This window comes from Heteronotia binoei, chromosome 10, assembly GCF_032191835.1.
Source record: "Heteronotia binoei isolate CCM8104 ecotype False Entrance Well chromosome 10, APGP_CSIRO_Hbin_v1, whole genome shotgun sequence".
Lineage (NCBI taxonomy): Eukaryota > Metazoa > Chordata > Lepidosauria > Squamata > Gekkonidae > Heteronotia > Heteronotia binoei.
In genome coordinates this window covers 1,632,045-1,647,056 of record NC_083232.1, presented here as the reverse complement: position 1 = coordinate 1,647,056, position 15,012 = coordinate 1,632,045, and the positions used below count along the sequence as shown (strand labels likewise).

The following is a 15,012-nucleotide window of genomic DNA, read 5'->3' as shown; positions in this document are numbered from 1 at the left end:
TAAAATTCATTTTATTGATTTTAGCCCAGTTTTCCAGCCTGTCAAAATCATCCTGTTTCTGTCTTCTGTGTTTGCAACCCCTCCCAATTTAGTATCATCTGCAAATTTAATAAGCATTCCCTCTATTCCTTCATCCAAATCATTGATAAAGATGTTGAACAAAACAGGTCCCAGGACAGATCCTTGAGGCACTCCACTTGTCACTCCTCTCCAAGAGGATGAGGAACCATTCACAAGCACTCTTTGGGTGCGATCTGTCAACGAGTTACAGATCCACCTCACAGTTACAGGATCCAAACCACATTTTACCAACTTGTCAACAAGGATAGTATGTGGAACCTTATCAAAAGCCTTACTGAAATCAAGATAAACAATGTCTGATCCAGCAAGATAGTTATTGTTAGAATTATTGTTAGAATTTTGTGTTGTGAGCCGCCCTGAGCCCGCTTCGGTGGGGTAGGGCAGGATATAAATTGAATGAAATAAATAAATAAAATAAATAAGGTAGTCACTGTCTCAAAAAAAGAGATCAGGTTAGTCTGACATGACTTGTTCTTGAGAAAACCATGCTGGCTCTTAGTAATCACATCCACTCTTTCTAAATGTTCCAAGACCGACTGTTTGATGATTTGTTCTAAAACTTTTTCAGGCATAGATGTCAAGCTGACGAGTCAGTAATTACCCGAATCATCTTTTTCCCCCTTCTTGAAGATGGGGACAACATTCGCCTGCCTCCAATCTTCTGGCACCTCTCCTGTTCTCCAAGAATTCTCAAAAATAATAGCCAGAGGCTCAGAAATTACAACCACAAGCTCTTTTAGAACCCTTGGATGCAATTCATCTGGCCCTGAGGACTTCGTTTAATTTAAAGAAACTAGGAGTTTATGTACTACCCCTATGCTGATCCTAGGTTGGAACTTCATATCCTCCTTATATGTTCTGTTTTTGCCATGCTGAGCACCGTTTCCCTCAGAAGAGAAGACTGAGGAAAAGTAGGAATTGAGCAGTTCCACCCTCTCTTCATTACCTGTTACAATTTCATCTTCTTGCCCTTGCAATGGGCCTACCGTGTCTTTGCTCTTTTTCTTACTCTGAACATATCCAGTCTAAAATAACAGAAGATCTATATCTAGTGCCCTATATGACTTTCTTGTTACATTCATTCTGGATTAATTCTCCTTCTTGACCACATCACTTTTCATCGGAGCTAGAACAGAGCAAGACAGCATTCTCCTACAAGACGCTGCCCATCTCAGCAACCAAGCCCTCATGACTAGCGATCAATGGCAGCAATGTCTCGCCGCACTCATCGCAGCCCTGAAGTTATGACAGACACGGCAGAAGAAGCATGTGGTGGCCAGCACAGCACAAAAGTTTAGGGGACACCACAGCCCATCCAAGTGACCCACCAGCAGCCACGGCGACACCCAAAGGGCCCAGATGGCTGTGCCCCTGCAAACCAGTGAGGAGACACGCTCACACACAGCACAGAGCGCTCAACAGGGCCAACGTATAGGGAGCACTGCTCAGGAACACACCACACTTGACAGGGAACCCCGACATGAGCAATGCCGCTCGGGTGTAGGGACAGGGCAACACCAGTCAGCTACAGCAGCACACCAGCCCCGCTTAGGAGTCCAACAGCTAGATTGCCAAACCCGCCAGTTAGACAGCCAAGCGGAACAGATAGCTTTGCAAGTCCAACGGTCGCTCCTGGACATCCACCAGGCAGACTTGCAATGACAGAGGAAAGCAAGTCGGACGGCAGTTCTAGTGTGGGCACTGTTAGGAACAGACCACACAGAGGGAAACACTGCCCAGCTGTCATAAGTGACCGTTAGTGCCCCAGTTCTGGACAGAAAGAGTAGAAGCCGCAGAGACTCGACAGCAGTGTAAACGCCGTCACCACCGCTCCAGAACAGTCAGATCCCTCTCATATGCACACTGGCCGGGAGGGAACCAAGGCCACTTTTGCTGTCCAGTCTCCTGTTCGAGCGAGAAGGGACGCAGAGGAGCAAGAAAGAGCTCGATGTTACCCATGCTGCAACCATGACAACGCCAATGAGACTGATGGGCATTAAAAGGGATTCCCTGGAGTTGCAGGACATTGCCAAGCCTGCGTTCAGCAAGGAACCGCAGTCAAACTGAACGGACAGACAGAGGGACTAGGGGACCCAGGAGGGGGTCGATGAACGAGGTCAAGGGGAGGGGCAGATCCGGCAGAAGTGGACATGGATGGAGATAGGTGGAGAAACGTCATAGAGGCAGGGAAGGGTGCCAAGACTAGAGGGATGGAGGAGGGGGATGGGCACACAACACACCACCTGCTTACTAACAACACCCCACAGGCACACGAAGCACTTCATGCATTGCTCACATCCCTCAAACAGCGGGCTACAACATGTGCACAGGCAGCCAGCTGCAGTCATCCCACCTTCCAACTGAGATGGACAAGCATGCTGGTGGCCGAGATAGTGTGTCATATCACCGCCCTTTGGTACCGAGAAGCAGGAGGAAGATCCACGCAAGTGAGCAGGAAGGGACACCCGGGAACAGGCGACACCATCAACCTCAGCAGGATGGCTGCTGCCCCCACTGCAGCGAGAGCAAACCGATTGACTGGCAGCAAAAGGACCGCTCTTCCTAGGAACACGTGGGGTAGCAGCAACACTCAGGCGCGACAGAGCACCATTATGTAGTTGACAATGAAATGCTCCAAGCTTACTTGGAAGTCACAAGCGGGAAGAACACAGCTGTCGAGGTGGACACCAGCGAAAGCGAGGACGAAGACGACACCTTGCTTCCCACAGAAGGCAGCCGACTATTCACAGTGTGCTTACGGTACCGGGGCACCAACCCAGATGCGTTCATGTCGAGGGAGTTCATCGATGACCACCTCATCGACCATCTGCTAATGCCATCGGAGGGAGTGCAGGCCATCAGCTCACCCCCAGGCATTCCAGAGGCCAATGTCATCCTATGAACCAAGCACGCTTCACATAGCTTTTGGGCGGCATGCCACCAAGACTCTGACAACAGGGCCAATAGCCTGCTGGCGGATGTTAAGGTCCAGCCCATGTTCCAAAGGGAGGTCCAAATCCTCAGGGTCTTCTTTCGGAATTACTACATCTCATGCAGGGACTTGGTGAGGCCTCTGGATCGGGAGTGTCGCCGCGACGGTGCAAGGACTACCTGGGGATTGGGACAAGTGAGTTTCACCTTGTGGTGGCCCTCAACCATGACGACAACGGACGCCTGCGACACACGCCCAGGTACTTCTTCTTAGGAGCAGAACGCACCATGGTCTGCTACAGTGGCCAGCCACCGGCCTGTTACCTCTGCGGCTCATACAGATATGTCCATCACGAGTATGCCTCCCGATTGTGCAGCAAGTGCAGAACAAGGGATCACTGGAAGCAGGCATGTCCCCAACAGGTGACTTGTAGCTTATGCGGCGATGAAGGGCATGCTTATCGACTGTGTCCGAGCCGCAGCTGGAACAAAAAAAACCATCTGGAGCATGACCAGCAGAGTGAAAGAAGCAGAGCGGCAACGGAGGGCGCTGATCCGAGAGCACAGTCGCCAACAGGGCGAAGAGCACCAGCACATCATGACCAACTGCGGAGAACGAGAAGCCAGGCTGGCCAGCCGCTCTCCTTCCCACGCCTCTTTTCTGACCCATCCAATTTTGAAGGGTTAAAATAATCCCAGTACTGAAATCTGAAATGACATAAAACAGACTTCTCTTCAGATTCATTCGCTCTATCAGACAATACTGACTTAGATGGACCAATGGACTTGATTTAGTATAAGGCATTATGATTTAGTATAACGTAGCTTTATGTGCGCCTGTGAACACTTTTAGGCTTCCCACCTGTCTCTTTACCTTTGATTTCCTATACTGACTTCACACCACATAATCTCCCTTGAGTCTCAGTGAGAAAGGCAGGCTCTAAATATCATATATAAATAAATAAACGGGAGTGCAACAGCGGTGTAGTGGAGAGAGTAACTGACCAGGATCTGGGGGACCCAGACTCAAGGCAGCCTAGCCTACCTCTCAGGATTGTTATGAGGTTAAAATGGTGCAGAAAAGAACGTTAAGTGGCTTTGGGTCCCTAGTAGGGAGAAAGGCAAGGTATAAAGGAAGTAAAATGAAAAAAGAAAAGGCAGCATCACTGAATGTTTCCCTACTCTAGAGGAGAGCTGTACACATCCCTGTGATAATATATATGGTATTGGAATAGTAATACTGTCCTGTCTCACAGGGCTGTTCTATACATCAGTGTAAAAATTAATGTGGTATGGAAGCAGAAATGCTGCCCCGCCTCACAGGACAGTTGTACACATCACTGTGAAAATATATGTAGTGTGGGAATAGTAATGCCACCCTCCCTCAGAGAGCTGTTGTACACATCACTGGGATACTAGATGTGGAAAGGGAACAGCAATGCTGCCCTACCTCGGAAGTCTGTTGTACACATCACTGGGATACTAGTTGCGGTATGGGAAAAGGAATGCTGCCTACCTTGCAGGACAGTTGTATCTCTCTCTCTCTCGGCTTGACTTCGCAAACAAAGATTTAAGAAGGGTGCAGTAGTCCACGTCTGCTGCAGGCTCGCTGCTGGCTGACAAGACCAATGCGGGACAGGCAGATCCGGCCACAGTGGCTGCAGGGAAAAGTCTGATTTGGGGTTGGTGCTGTAGCAGTGCGATTCTTCCTCAATCTCCTTTTGTCCTCAAGACCAGCTATGCGTGCGTTCTCAAAGGAAGAGACAGCCTGGTGGATGGTGTGCCTCCATGCTTTGCGATCTGAGGCTAGGTCAGACCACTGGTGATGGTTGATGCGACAGGTGCCAAGGGATTCATTCAAGGAGTCCTTGTACCTCTTCTTTGGTGCCCCTCTATTTCGATGGCCGGTGGAAAGTTCGCCATACAGAGCAATCTTGGGAAGGCGGTGGTTTTCCATCCTAGAAATATGCCCTGCCCAGCGCAGCTGCGTCTTCAACAGCAGTGCTTCGATGCTTGTAACCTCCGCCCTCTTGAGGACTTCAGTGTTGGTCACAAAGTCACTCCAGTGGATGTTGAGGATGGTGCGAAGGCAGCGCTGATGAAAGCGCTCAAGGAGTCGCAGGTGATGACGGTATAAAACCCACGATTCGGAGCCGTAGATGAGGGTTGTCATCACAACTGCTTTGTAAACATTTATCTTTGTGCCTTTTTTCAGATGCTTGTTGCTCCACACTCTTTTGTGCAGTTGGCCAAATGCACGATTTGCCTTTGCCAGCCTGTTGTCAATCTCCTTGTCGATCTTGGCATCTGAGGAGATGATGCACCCCAGGTAGCTGAACTGCTGGACTGTCTTCAGAACTGATTCACCCACAGTGATGCAGGGAGGGTGATAGTCTTCCTGGGGTGCAGGCTGGTGGAGAACTTCTTTCTTCTTCAGACTAACTTCTAGGCCGAATAGCTTGGCAGCCTCTGCAAAGCAGGACGTCATATGCTGCAGAGCTGATACCGAGTGGGAGACGAGTGCAGCATCATCAGCAAATAGTAGCTCTCGGATGAGTTTGTATACATCACTCAGAAAATATATGTAGTGTGGGAATAGTAATGCCACCCTCCCTGGGAGAGTTGTACACATCACTGAGAGGGAAGAGTAATGCTGCCCTACCTCACCAGGTTAGGCATCACTGTGACAATCCAGGCAAAGCCTTTCCAGCACTCAAGAGTGTTGCGCTATCTAGAGACTAAGTATGATTGTGGCACTTTTCTAGCGCCCCACCTGCTGTTGCAGCGTAAAACCCCGGCCTGCCGGCCTTGTTAAGGAAGTCTTGGGGTGTCCTGAACATCCCTTTCCCCGCCCCTGTGGGAACTTATGTGTAAGGTTTGGCAGTTGGTATAATTGGATACTATGTAACTAGAAGTACAGAATGCATGTGCTCCTTGTTGTCGAGCAGATTGTACTCGACGCCTTATTGGTTAAGGGGTATGACGTGTATGAGGAAATAAAAGGAGGTGCTGGAGAGGCTGAGGGATCATTCCCTGTGCAGCTGTACTCGAGCATGCTTTGCAATCTTTAAATCTGTCTCCTGTCTACCTTTCTTCTTCACACCATTATATTGTTGGGGCTAGACTCCGACAAGTGGTGCCCCGTGTGAGGCTTCTGAGAGAGCAATCTTTTAGACTCTGTTCGTCCACCACCCACGCCCGGCACGGGTTTCAGGCGCGCCACACATCTTCGGATCCCGGGTGAGTGTGACTGGTCAAGATAGAACACATCGGTAACTATGGGTTCCTCACTGTCCGTTGAACAACAAGCCTTTTCTCAAGACCTCCTCTTTCTACTCACTAAGGAAGGACACTCTGTTACAAAGAAGGAGGTTGAAGATTTAGTAAAAGCTATTGATGATGTATGTCCATGGGTCCCCGAAAGAGGAACCCTTAAGTTGAAGGACTGGGTGAAAATTGGCGGCCATTTCCAAGATCACCCTCGGGTGACGGCCAGAGTTCTGTTTACATGGCCCAAGATCCGAGCATGTTTGAAAGGGCTTACACCGAACAATATTTTGTTTAATCAGCAAATGGAGGCACACCCGTCACCTATGGCTTCCCTGCCGCGACTTTTGCCGCCCGCCTCCGCGCCACCTTTTGCCCCGTCTTTAAAAACGGATGAGCGGCATTTTGCGTCTCGCAAACCACCTGATGATCATGATATGGACACTGAGGACCCTGGGTTTCCCTTAGCCCCCGTCATACAGCCGGACCGCTCGGCCGCCTTTGCGGCAGCTGTTTCCGCCGCAGTCCTGGAAGAAGGGGACATTACTAACAAAGAGAAAGAAAGGATGAAGGAGAAAGAAAAAGACGCCCGCTACACCAATGGGCACCTCTTCACTTCCATCACTGTTTCCGGCATGACCATGTGTTTTGCCTGTAACAAGAGCATCACAGCCAAAGAGGCGCTGAGTTGTCCCAACTGCAATGTCACCATCCACAACCGCTGCAAGGATACTTTACCAAATTGTACCAAAGTCAAGCAGAAGCATCAAAAGGCAGCCTTGCTCAAGAACAATTCAGCATTGCAGTCGGTGTCCCTGAGGAACAAAACAACCATTAGGGAACGCCCCAGTTCTGCCATCTACCCCTCAGAGAGCTTCCGCCAGACCCTGCTGGGATCCCGCCGGGGCCGCCCCACTTTGTCCCTTTCCAAAAGTGTCTCTACCACCAACATTGCAGGGACTTTCAATGATGAATCTCCCTTGGGCATCAGAAGAATCCTGTCCCAGTCCACCGATTCCCTTAACATGCGCAACCGAACACTGTCAGTAGAATCACTCATTGATGAAGGAGCTGAAGTCATCTACAGTCAGCTGATGAGTGATTTTGAGATGGGGGAGAAGGACTTTGAGGCCGATTCCTGGAGCCTGGCAGTGGACAATAATTTTTTGCAGCAGCAACAAGAAGGAGGTCATGAAACGACAAGATGTCATTTATGAGTTAACTCTGTTTATTTTTCTTTATTACAGGAAGAAGTTGCTCGTTTATTGCAAACTTCTATCGATTTTCAATCAGCATTTGCAGGATTTGTGGGGAAAGTCCTCTTTAACCCACCAAAAGATAAACGTTTAAATTTAATTTTGCAGGTTCCATATGTTTTAACTTCATGTTTTTCTCCACAGCCATTGTCTAGTACTTTTACTATTTTTACAGATGGAGCCCCTAAAAGGGGAGTGGTCATTTGGCAAGGTATAGAGGGCTCATGGAACACACGGTTCACTGAGCCTCAAATTTCTGCTCAAAGATCTGAGTTAGCTGCTGTTATATTGGCCTTTCAATTGTTTAAAGATAATGACTTTAATCTTATAGTTGACACACAATATGTATTTAGATTGTTAACGCATTTGCCTTTTTCTTATTTGTCTCCAGCCATGGATGAAGACTTATATCATTTGTTTTCAAAATTGCAGGAACTCTTACAGAATAGAACAATGTTTTGCTTTGTTGCGCATATTCGGTCACATACTGGTTTTCCTGGCATACTGGCAGAAGGCAATGCCAGGGCGGATGCTGCGTTATGGAACAATGTTGTTTTTTCCTTATTTGATGATCCTATTTCTTCCCATAACGTTTTTCACCAATCAGCAAAAGTTTTGCATAAGATGTTTTCTATTCCTATGTCACAAGCTAGAGATATTGCATCAGCATGTCCTGCCTGTTGTAAGGCGCCTATTAATTTTCCATTTGATGCTGTGAATCCTCGGGGAACAAAAGCTAATCAAATATGGCAGATGGATGTGACCCATGTCCCCTTTTTGGCACCTTTTTCTAAGTTACATTTAAAGGTAGATACATCATCAGGTTTTATATGGGCCACCCCCCTTAAAGAGGAAACATCGCGGCATGTCATCCAGCATTGTATTAGGACATTTGCCGTGATGGGGAGGCCTGAGACTCTGAAAACGGACAATGGCCCTGCCTATTGTTCTAGTGCCTTTGCTGATTTTTGTCAACAATGGGGAGTTAAGCTGGTTCATGGTATTCCCTTCAATTCTACAGGACAGGCCATAGTTGAGCGTGCTCATCTGACATTTAAATCGCTCCTACATAAACAAACTGGTGGTCGTGGAGTACTAACATCAGAAATTCTGACTGTGGTTGCTAAAGTTCTCTTTACTTTGAATTTTCTTTTGACTCCTCAAAATAGGTCTTGTACTCCAATGGAATTTCATTTTAGGTCAGAGGAACCATTGCCGCGCCCCCTTGTTACATACAGGAAACTGCCAGATCCAAATTAGCACGGCCCTGTGCCTTTAATTACTTGGGGAAGAGGATACGCAGCTATCGCTGAAGAAAAAGGACCTTTGTGGGTCCCAGCTCGTTGTATTCGGCCATGGCGTGGACTTCCTACATCGTGAATCTTATTGATGGATTCAGATTTGGATTTAGAGCAGACTTAGGTTACTGGAAAGATAACAACAACCATCCATCATATGGAAGAATCTACTCATAATGCTCCTTTTGGTACAGGCTCCCTATCTGTTAACAGTTGGTGGTCTATACTGTAGAAATGGCTTCCAGATGTGGGATGGTTGCAGTAATATTGTACAATTTTAATGTTAGGTTTGTTCATATTAATAGTATGATGTTGTTTTATTCAACATATTTCTTCATTGTTTTATGTTTTTTAGTGTTGTGGATTTAAACCTCCTTCCGTGGCCTTGGTGGCTCGTAAGCGAGCCTTTTAATTACAGTACCAGGCCTTTCCCACAGAAGAATACAGTAGATGGGTTGGCCATAGGCCGCCTTTCCAGAAGTCTTTATTTTTGAATATATATAATTGGCAAAGTTTGTCAACAAAAAATAAATATAAAGGGGGGAGATGTGGGAAGTTATGTGTAAGGTTTGGCACTTGGTATAATTGGATACTGTGTAACTAGAAGTACGGAATGCGTGTGCTCCTTGTTGTCGAGCAGATTGTACTCGACGCCTTATTGGTTAAGGGATATGAAATAAAAGTTGGTGCTGGAGAGGCTGAGGGATCGTTCCCTGTGCAGCTCTACTCGAGCATGCTTTGCAATCTTTAAATCTGTCTCCCTTTCTTCTTCACACCATTATATTGTTGGGGCTGGACTCCGACACGCCCCGAGCATCTAAACGGGTGGCTCTGCAGCTTCACCGGACGAATTTCTACCCGGAAGAGGTAGCCGGCCTACCCTCCAGCTTTCCCCACGGCCTCTGCCCCGATGAGCCGCGCGGGCTGGCCCGGCATCCTTCGGGCTCCAGGATGCCCACTGCAGACAGCTGCTCGTCAGAAGCGAGGGGGGCCCCTGCGAGCTACACCGGTTGAACCTCCCCGGGCGGGTACTCAGTTGGACGGCGCCGGGGCCTCTCACAGGGCAGCCATTCGGCAGGGGGCGCTCCTTCTTCCCGCGCCGGGCACAGCTGCACCGGTCGAAGACCCGCCTGTTGGACGGCTTAGGCCCGGCGGCGGCGGCCTGCCCACCCTCGTTCCATTGGCGCGCCCCCGTTGCCTTGGAGAGGGAGGAGGAAGCCCCGCCCCCGCCTGCCTGGACCAGACCTTGGCCACTTCCGCCCGGTACCGGAAGCGGATGTCTGCGGAGAGCCTGCTGGGGGTTGTAGTCCTGGCGACTAAGAGGGCCCGAGCGAAGCGGCCGGCCAGCAAGCGAGCCGCCCACCCAAGGCCTGCTCCTCGGCTCACTTCCGCCCGGAAGCGGATGTCTGCGGAGAGCCTGCTGGAAGTTGTAGTCCTGGCGCCTGAGAGGGACCGAGCGAACCGGCCGGCCAGCAAGCGAGCGAGGAGCGGGCCGCCCACCCATTCAAACGCCGCCGCGGGCCGCGAGAAGAAGAAGAAGAAGGAGGAGGAGGCGGCGGCGGAGGAGGTCGGTGGCCGCCCGCCCCCGAGGAGGGGGAGCGCGAGAGGCTCCCCCCGGCTCGCTCCGCGGGGGCGGCGAAGGGAGGGAGGGAGGGAGGGGAGGCGGCCCCGGGAGAGGAGCAGCTCGGCGCGGTGGAGGAGGGGAAGAAAGAGACCCCCCCCCCCCCCGCCGCTGAGGACTAGCCGCTTGGCCAGGCGAGGGGAGGGGAGGGGTGGAGCGCGCTGCCCTGCTCCGCTTGGGTGCAAAACAGCAACACAATGCAAGCAAGAAGTGCATAGAAGTCAGTCCAAAACATGTACATTCAAGTCCCAAAGCTTTTGGCAAGAAGCCGCCTACTGAGCTGGAGCCGAGACGCTCTGCATCCCTCTTTTTGGAAAAATGTGTAAAGAATATCTATCTATCTATCTATCTATCTATCTATCTATCTATCTATCTATCTATCTATCTATCTATCTATCTATCTATCTATCTATCTATCTATCTATCATCTATCCCTCCATCCCCCTATCCCTCTATCCTCTATCTATCTATCTATCTATCTATCTATCTATCTATCTATCTATCTATCTATCTATCTATCATCTATCTATCTATCTATCTATCTATCTATCTATCTATCTATCTATCTATCTATCTATCTATCTATCTATCTATCTATCGGGGAGGGACGGTGGCTCAGTGGTAGAGCATCTGCTTGGGAAGCAGAAGGTCCCAGGTTCAATCCCCGGCATCTCCAACTAAAAAGGGTCCAGGCAAAAAGGCGTGAAAAACCTCAGCTTGAGACCCTGGAGAGCTACTGCCAGTCTGAGTAGACAATACTGACTTTAGGGAGGGACAGTGCCTCAGTGGTAGAGCATCTGCTTGGTAAGCAGAAGGTCCCAGGTTCAAGGTTCAATCCCCGGCATCTCCAACTAAAAAGGGTCCAGGCAAAAAGGTGTGAAAAACCTCAGCTTGAGACCCTGGAGAGCCGCTGCCAGTCTGAGTAGACAAGACTGACTTAGATGGACCGAGGGTCTGATTCAGTTGAAGGCAGCTTCATATCTTCACATGTTCACAAGGAATGAAGGCAACTTTAAGGGAGGGATGGTAGCTCAGTGGTAGAGCATCTGCATGGTAAGCAGGAGGTCCCAGGTTCAATCCCTGGCATCTCCAACTAAAAAGGGTCCAGGCAAGTAGGTGTGAAAAACCTCAGCTTGAGACCCTGGAGAGCCGCTGCCAGTCTGAGTAGACAAGACTGACTTTGATGGACCAAGGGTCTGATTCAGTATAAGGCATCTTCATATGTTCATATATCATTGAATCAATATTGGTCCCGGGTCTGATGAAGACTGGAAAGGAACAAGTACTTAATCGATTGGCTTGTCACCGCACTACTTTGGGACTCGAATATACATGTTTTGGACATTTGGACTGGTTTCTATATACTTCTCAGTAAATTGGTCACTAGCTTGCCTTTTTGTTGTTGTTGTTGCGTTCTCCATTATACTGGCCTCTCTCAGATTGTATTCTATTCCGCTTGGGTGGAAGGCAGCATCCAAAGCAGCTGTTCCCCACCAGGGGAAAAGAAAAACAAAGAAGGGAAAGAAACTTAACCCAAAAAGGTTAAGGTAAGAAACCTGAAAGGTTAATGTGTAATTAAAGGGCTGAACGTTAAAAACAAAGTGTAAAATAAATCAGCACATATTTATTTATTGTTGGAAGCTAAAGCCATTTAAGGGCCCGTCATAAGCCTCTATCCTATGTAAAATCATAAAGTCTCCATGGGAACCAATTCTGGACCATGTGGCATACAATAAAACACTGAATGCTATAGGAATGCCCTTGATTAAGACATAAGGCTATAGAACAAGAGGCCTCAAGAATATCTCTAAGCCTTTGTCGCTTCACTAAATTTCTTTGTGGTCCAGCGTTGTTCCATTGTTTTTTTCTGTTCTGTATTATGAGCCAATATGTGTACTTACCTTTCTGAAGAAGACTAATCTAGGTCGAAACGCATCAGGTCAAGTTGAGTGGGTTCCCATTGCCCTTTTATGATTTTACATAGGATAGAGGCTTATGATGGGCCCTTAAATGGTCTTAGCTTTCAACAGTAAATGCATGTATGTTGATTTATATTTTTTTTACACTTTGTTTCTAATGTTCAGCCCTTTAATTGCATATTAACCTTTTAGGTTTCTTGTTCCCCACCGGGACCAAGCCGGGCAAGAGGGACAAGTGCCTACAGTTAGGTAGCTCGCCTGGTGCAAAACCTTTTTTGCACGCAAAGCCGGGAGAGCGCATTCTTTCCCATAGCAGCAAGGGGTGGGAGAGAGAAGAGGGCTGCCCCTTGGGAATGGGGCAGGGAATAGCTGGAGGTCTCATTGCGCTGGGTCCAAATCCTCGGTGCTGGGGTTCAGGAGGCCAAAAAATGAAAGAATGCCCCTTTGGTCCCAAAGCCTTTTTTCCTTTCAGGCTGAGGAAGAAGCTACCTGGTGTATGCAGTAAAGCTGCTGAGAGGAAATCTTGCTAACTGCTCATGATGATGAAATGCAGATGCCTACTCAGAAGCATCAATTCATGCAACACCTAGCATCTTCCGTAACATGGGGCGTATTTATGCATCTGGCATGTCAAAAATCTCAGTGTCTGGGTAGCCAGTAGTTCCCTCTGTCTTAAAGGATGTCTCTTGATTTCGATTCCCAAGATGATAGCCATGCGTGCCTGTTGCACCAAAGACAAAAGAAGACTCCAGTGGCACCTTGAGGATGAATATGTTGCTTGTAACAATATCTCTCTCACACACTGCATCCAATGAAGTGGGCTCAAGCTTGCAGAAGCACATATTACAATAAATGTGTTAGTTTTCATGGTACCACAGGACCCCTCTTTGTCTCTTCTGGATTTCAGAATTTTGTGACTGCCACAGTTTTATAGAAACCTAGAGTTTGGATTTTATCTGTGTCTCATAAAACTGCCGATGCTTGTTTTGCTAGTTATTTGAAAGAGCCCCACGTGATGAGATGTTCGGAACAAAAGTGTAAGTGGGCAATTTCTCAGTTTGCCTGTGAGAGACTGAGAGAGATTCTGAGAACAGATGAGAGGCTGCGGCTTGGTGGCAGAGCCTCTGCTTGGCGTGCAGAAGGTCCCAAGTTCAGTCCCCAGCTGCAGCTCCAGTTGAAAAGGATCAGACAGGAGGTGATATCAATGGCCACTGTCTGGTGAGCATCTACACCTTGTGGCTAAGATCCACTGATGGACTGCTGCTCTATATGCTTATCCAGTTTCTCGCTCCCATGCATTGTTGAACATAATGGTTTAATGAAATACACGTGTTATATTTTTCCAAAGATTTTCAGGTCAAAAGGCTGGTGGGTCTCAATGAAAAACTCAATCAAAAAGGATATAGCATTGGGAAAAGTCCAGAAAAGGGCAACTAGAATGATTAAAGGTTTGGAACACTTTCCCTATGAAGAAAGGTTAAAACGTTTGGGGCTCTTTAGCTTGGAGAAACGTCAACTGCGGGGTGACATGATAGAGGTTGACAAGATAATGCATGGGATGGAGAAGGTACTTTTCTCCCTTTCTCACAATACAAGAACTCGTGGGCATTCAATGAAATTGCTGAGCAGTCAGGTTAGAACGGATAAAAGGAAGTCCTTCTTCACCCAAAGGGTGATTAACATGTAGAATTCACTGCCACAGGAGGTGGTGGCAGCTACAAGCATAGCCTGCTTTAAGAGGGGATTGGATAAAAATATGGAACAGAGGTCCATCAGTGGCTATTAGCCGCAGTATATATATATATATATATATATATGTGTGTGTGTATGTGTGTTTGTGTATATATGCACACACATATATTGGCCACTGTGTGACACAGAGTGTTGGACTGGATGGGCCATTGGCCTGATCCAACATGGCTTCTCTTATGTTCTTAACTGTGTGGGGAAGGGAGTATAGCTTCACAGGATAAAATATTGCTGGTCCCTAATCAAGGATGCCTTTTCTCTTGCCCTTGCTATTAATCCTCTTTAAGTGAGCAGCATTACCAGAAGGCTGTTTGAACAAGACCGTGCTAGGAGTATTGTTTCCACAGTATATGTCAGTGTACAAAGTGGCTTTCCATTCCTTTTTTAATTCTTTGAACAGCCCCGTGAAATCAAGTGGGCCGAGGGAGTGCAGCTTAGTTCAAGGCTTCAGGAGTCAGCATGGATTTCTCTCTCTGCAGCCTCTGGCTGTGTACCTCAGGGCTGGCAGTAGAACAAACGGGGACTTGCATGTTCTGTGTAAAGATGCTCCAGGAGAAAGACTTCCATATTCTTAAGCACATGGGTTTGCCTGTGCCATAGGATGAAGTTGGTGAGCTCATTCTTTATCCCAAGTTGTCATAAATTGTCATAGCTTGCCTGTGGGGACATTCTTGTGAAACTTACCTGATAAGCCCTTAAACTTCCCCTTCAGAGTCCTGTGGATAAACCTTCGCGTGTGTTTTCATCATAAAAGTCACACCTTTAGCATGGTCAGATGTCTATAGTTGCGATCTCTGTGTCTCATTCCTGTCAAGTTAGTGAGGGCCAGTATGCGTCTGCCGTGGAAACTCAGAAAACAATTCCCCCCTCTAGGAGTATTGTTTCAGAGG

The 15,012-nt window shown here is 48.0% G+C and overlaps 1 protein-coding gene across 1 annotated transcript; it reads left to right on the top strand.

The window, feature by feature from the left end:
* Positions 1-6,290: 6,290 nt before the first annotated feature.
* LOC132578302 (rho guanine nucleotide exchange factor 2-like) lies at positions 6,291-7,496 on the top strand. Its single transcript, XM_060248241.1, has one exon. The coding sequence runs from the start codon at positions 6,291-6,293 to the stop codon at positions 7,494-7,496; it is 1,206 nt and encodes a 401-aa protein (XP_060104224.1).
* Positions 7,497-15,012: the final 7,516 nt, after the last annotated feature.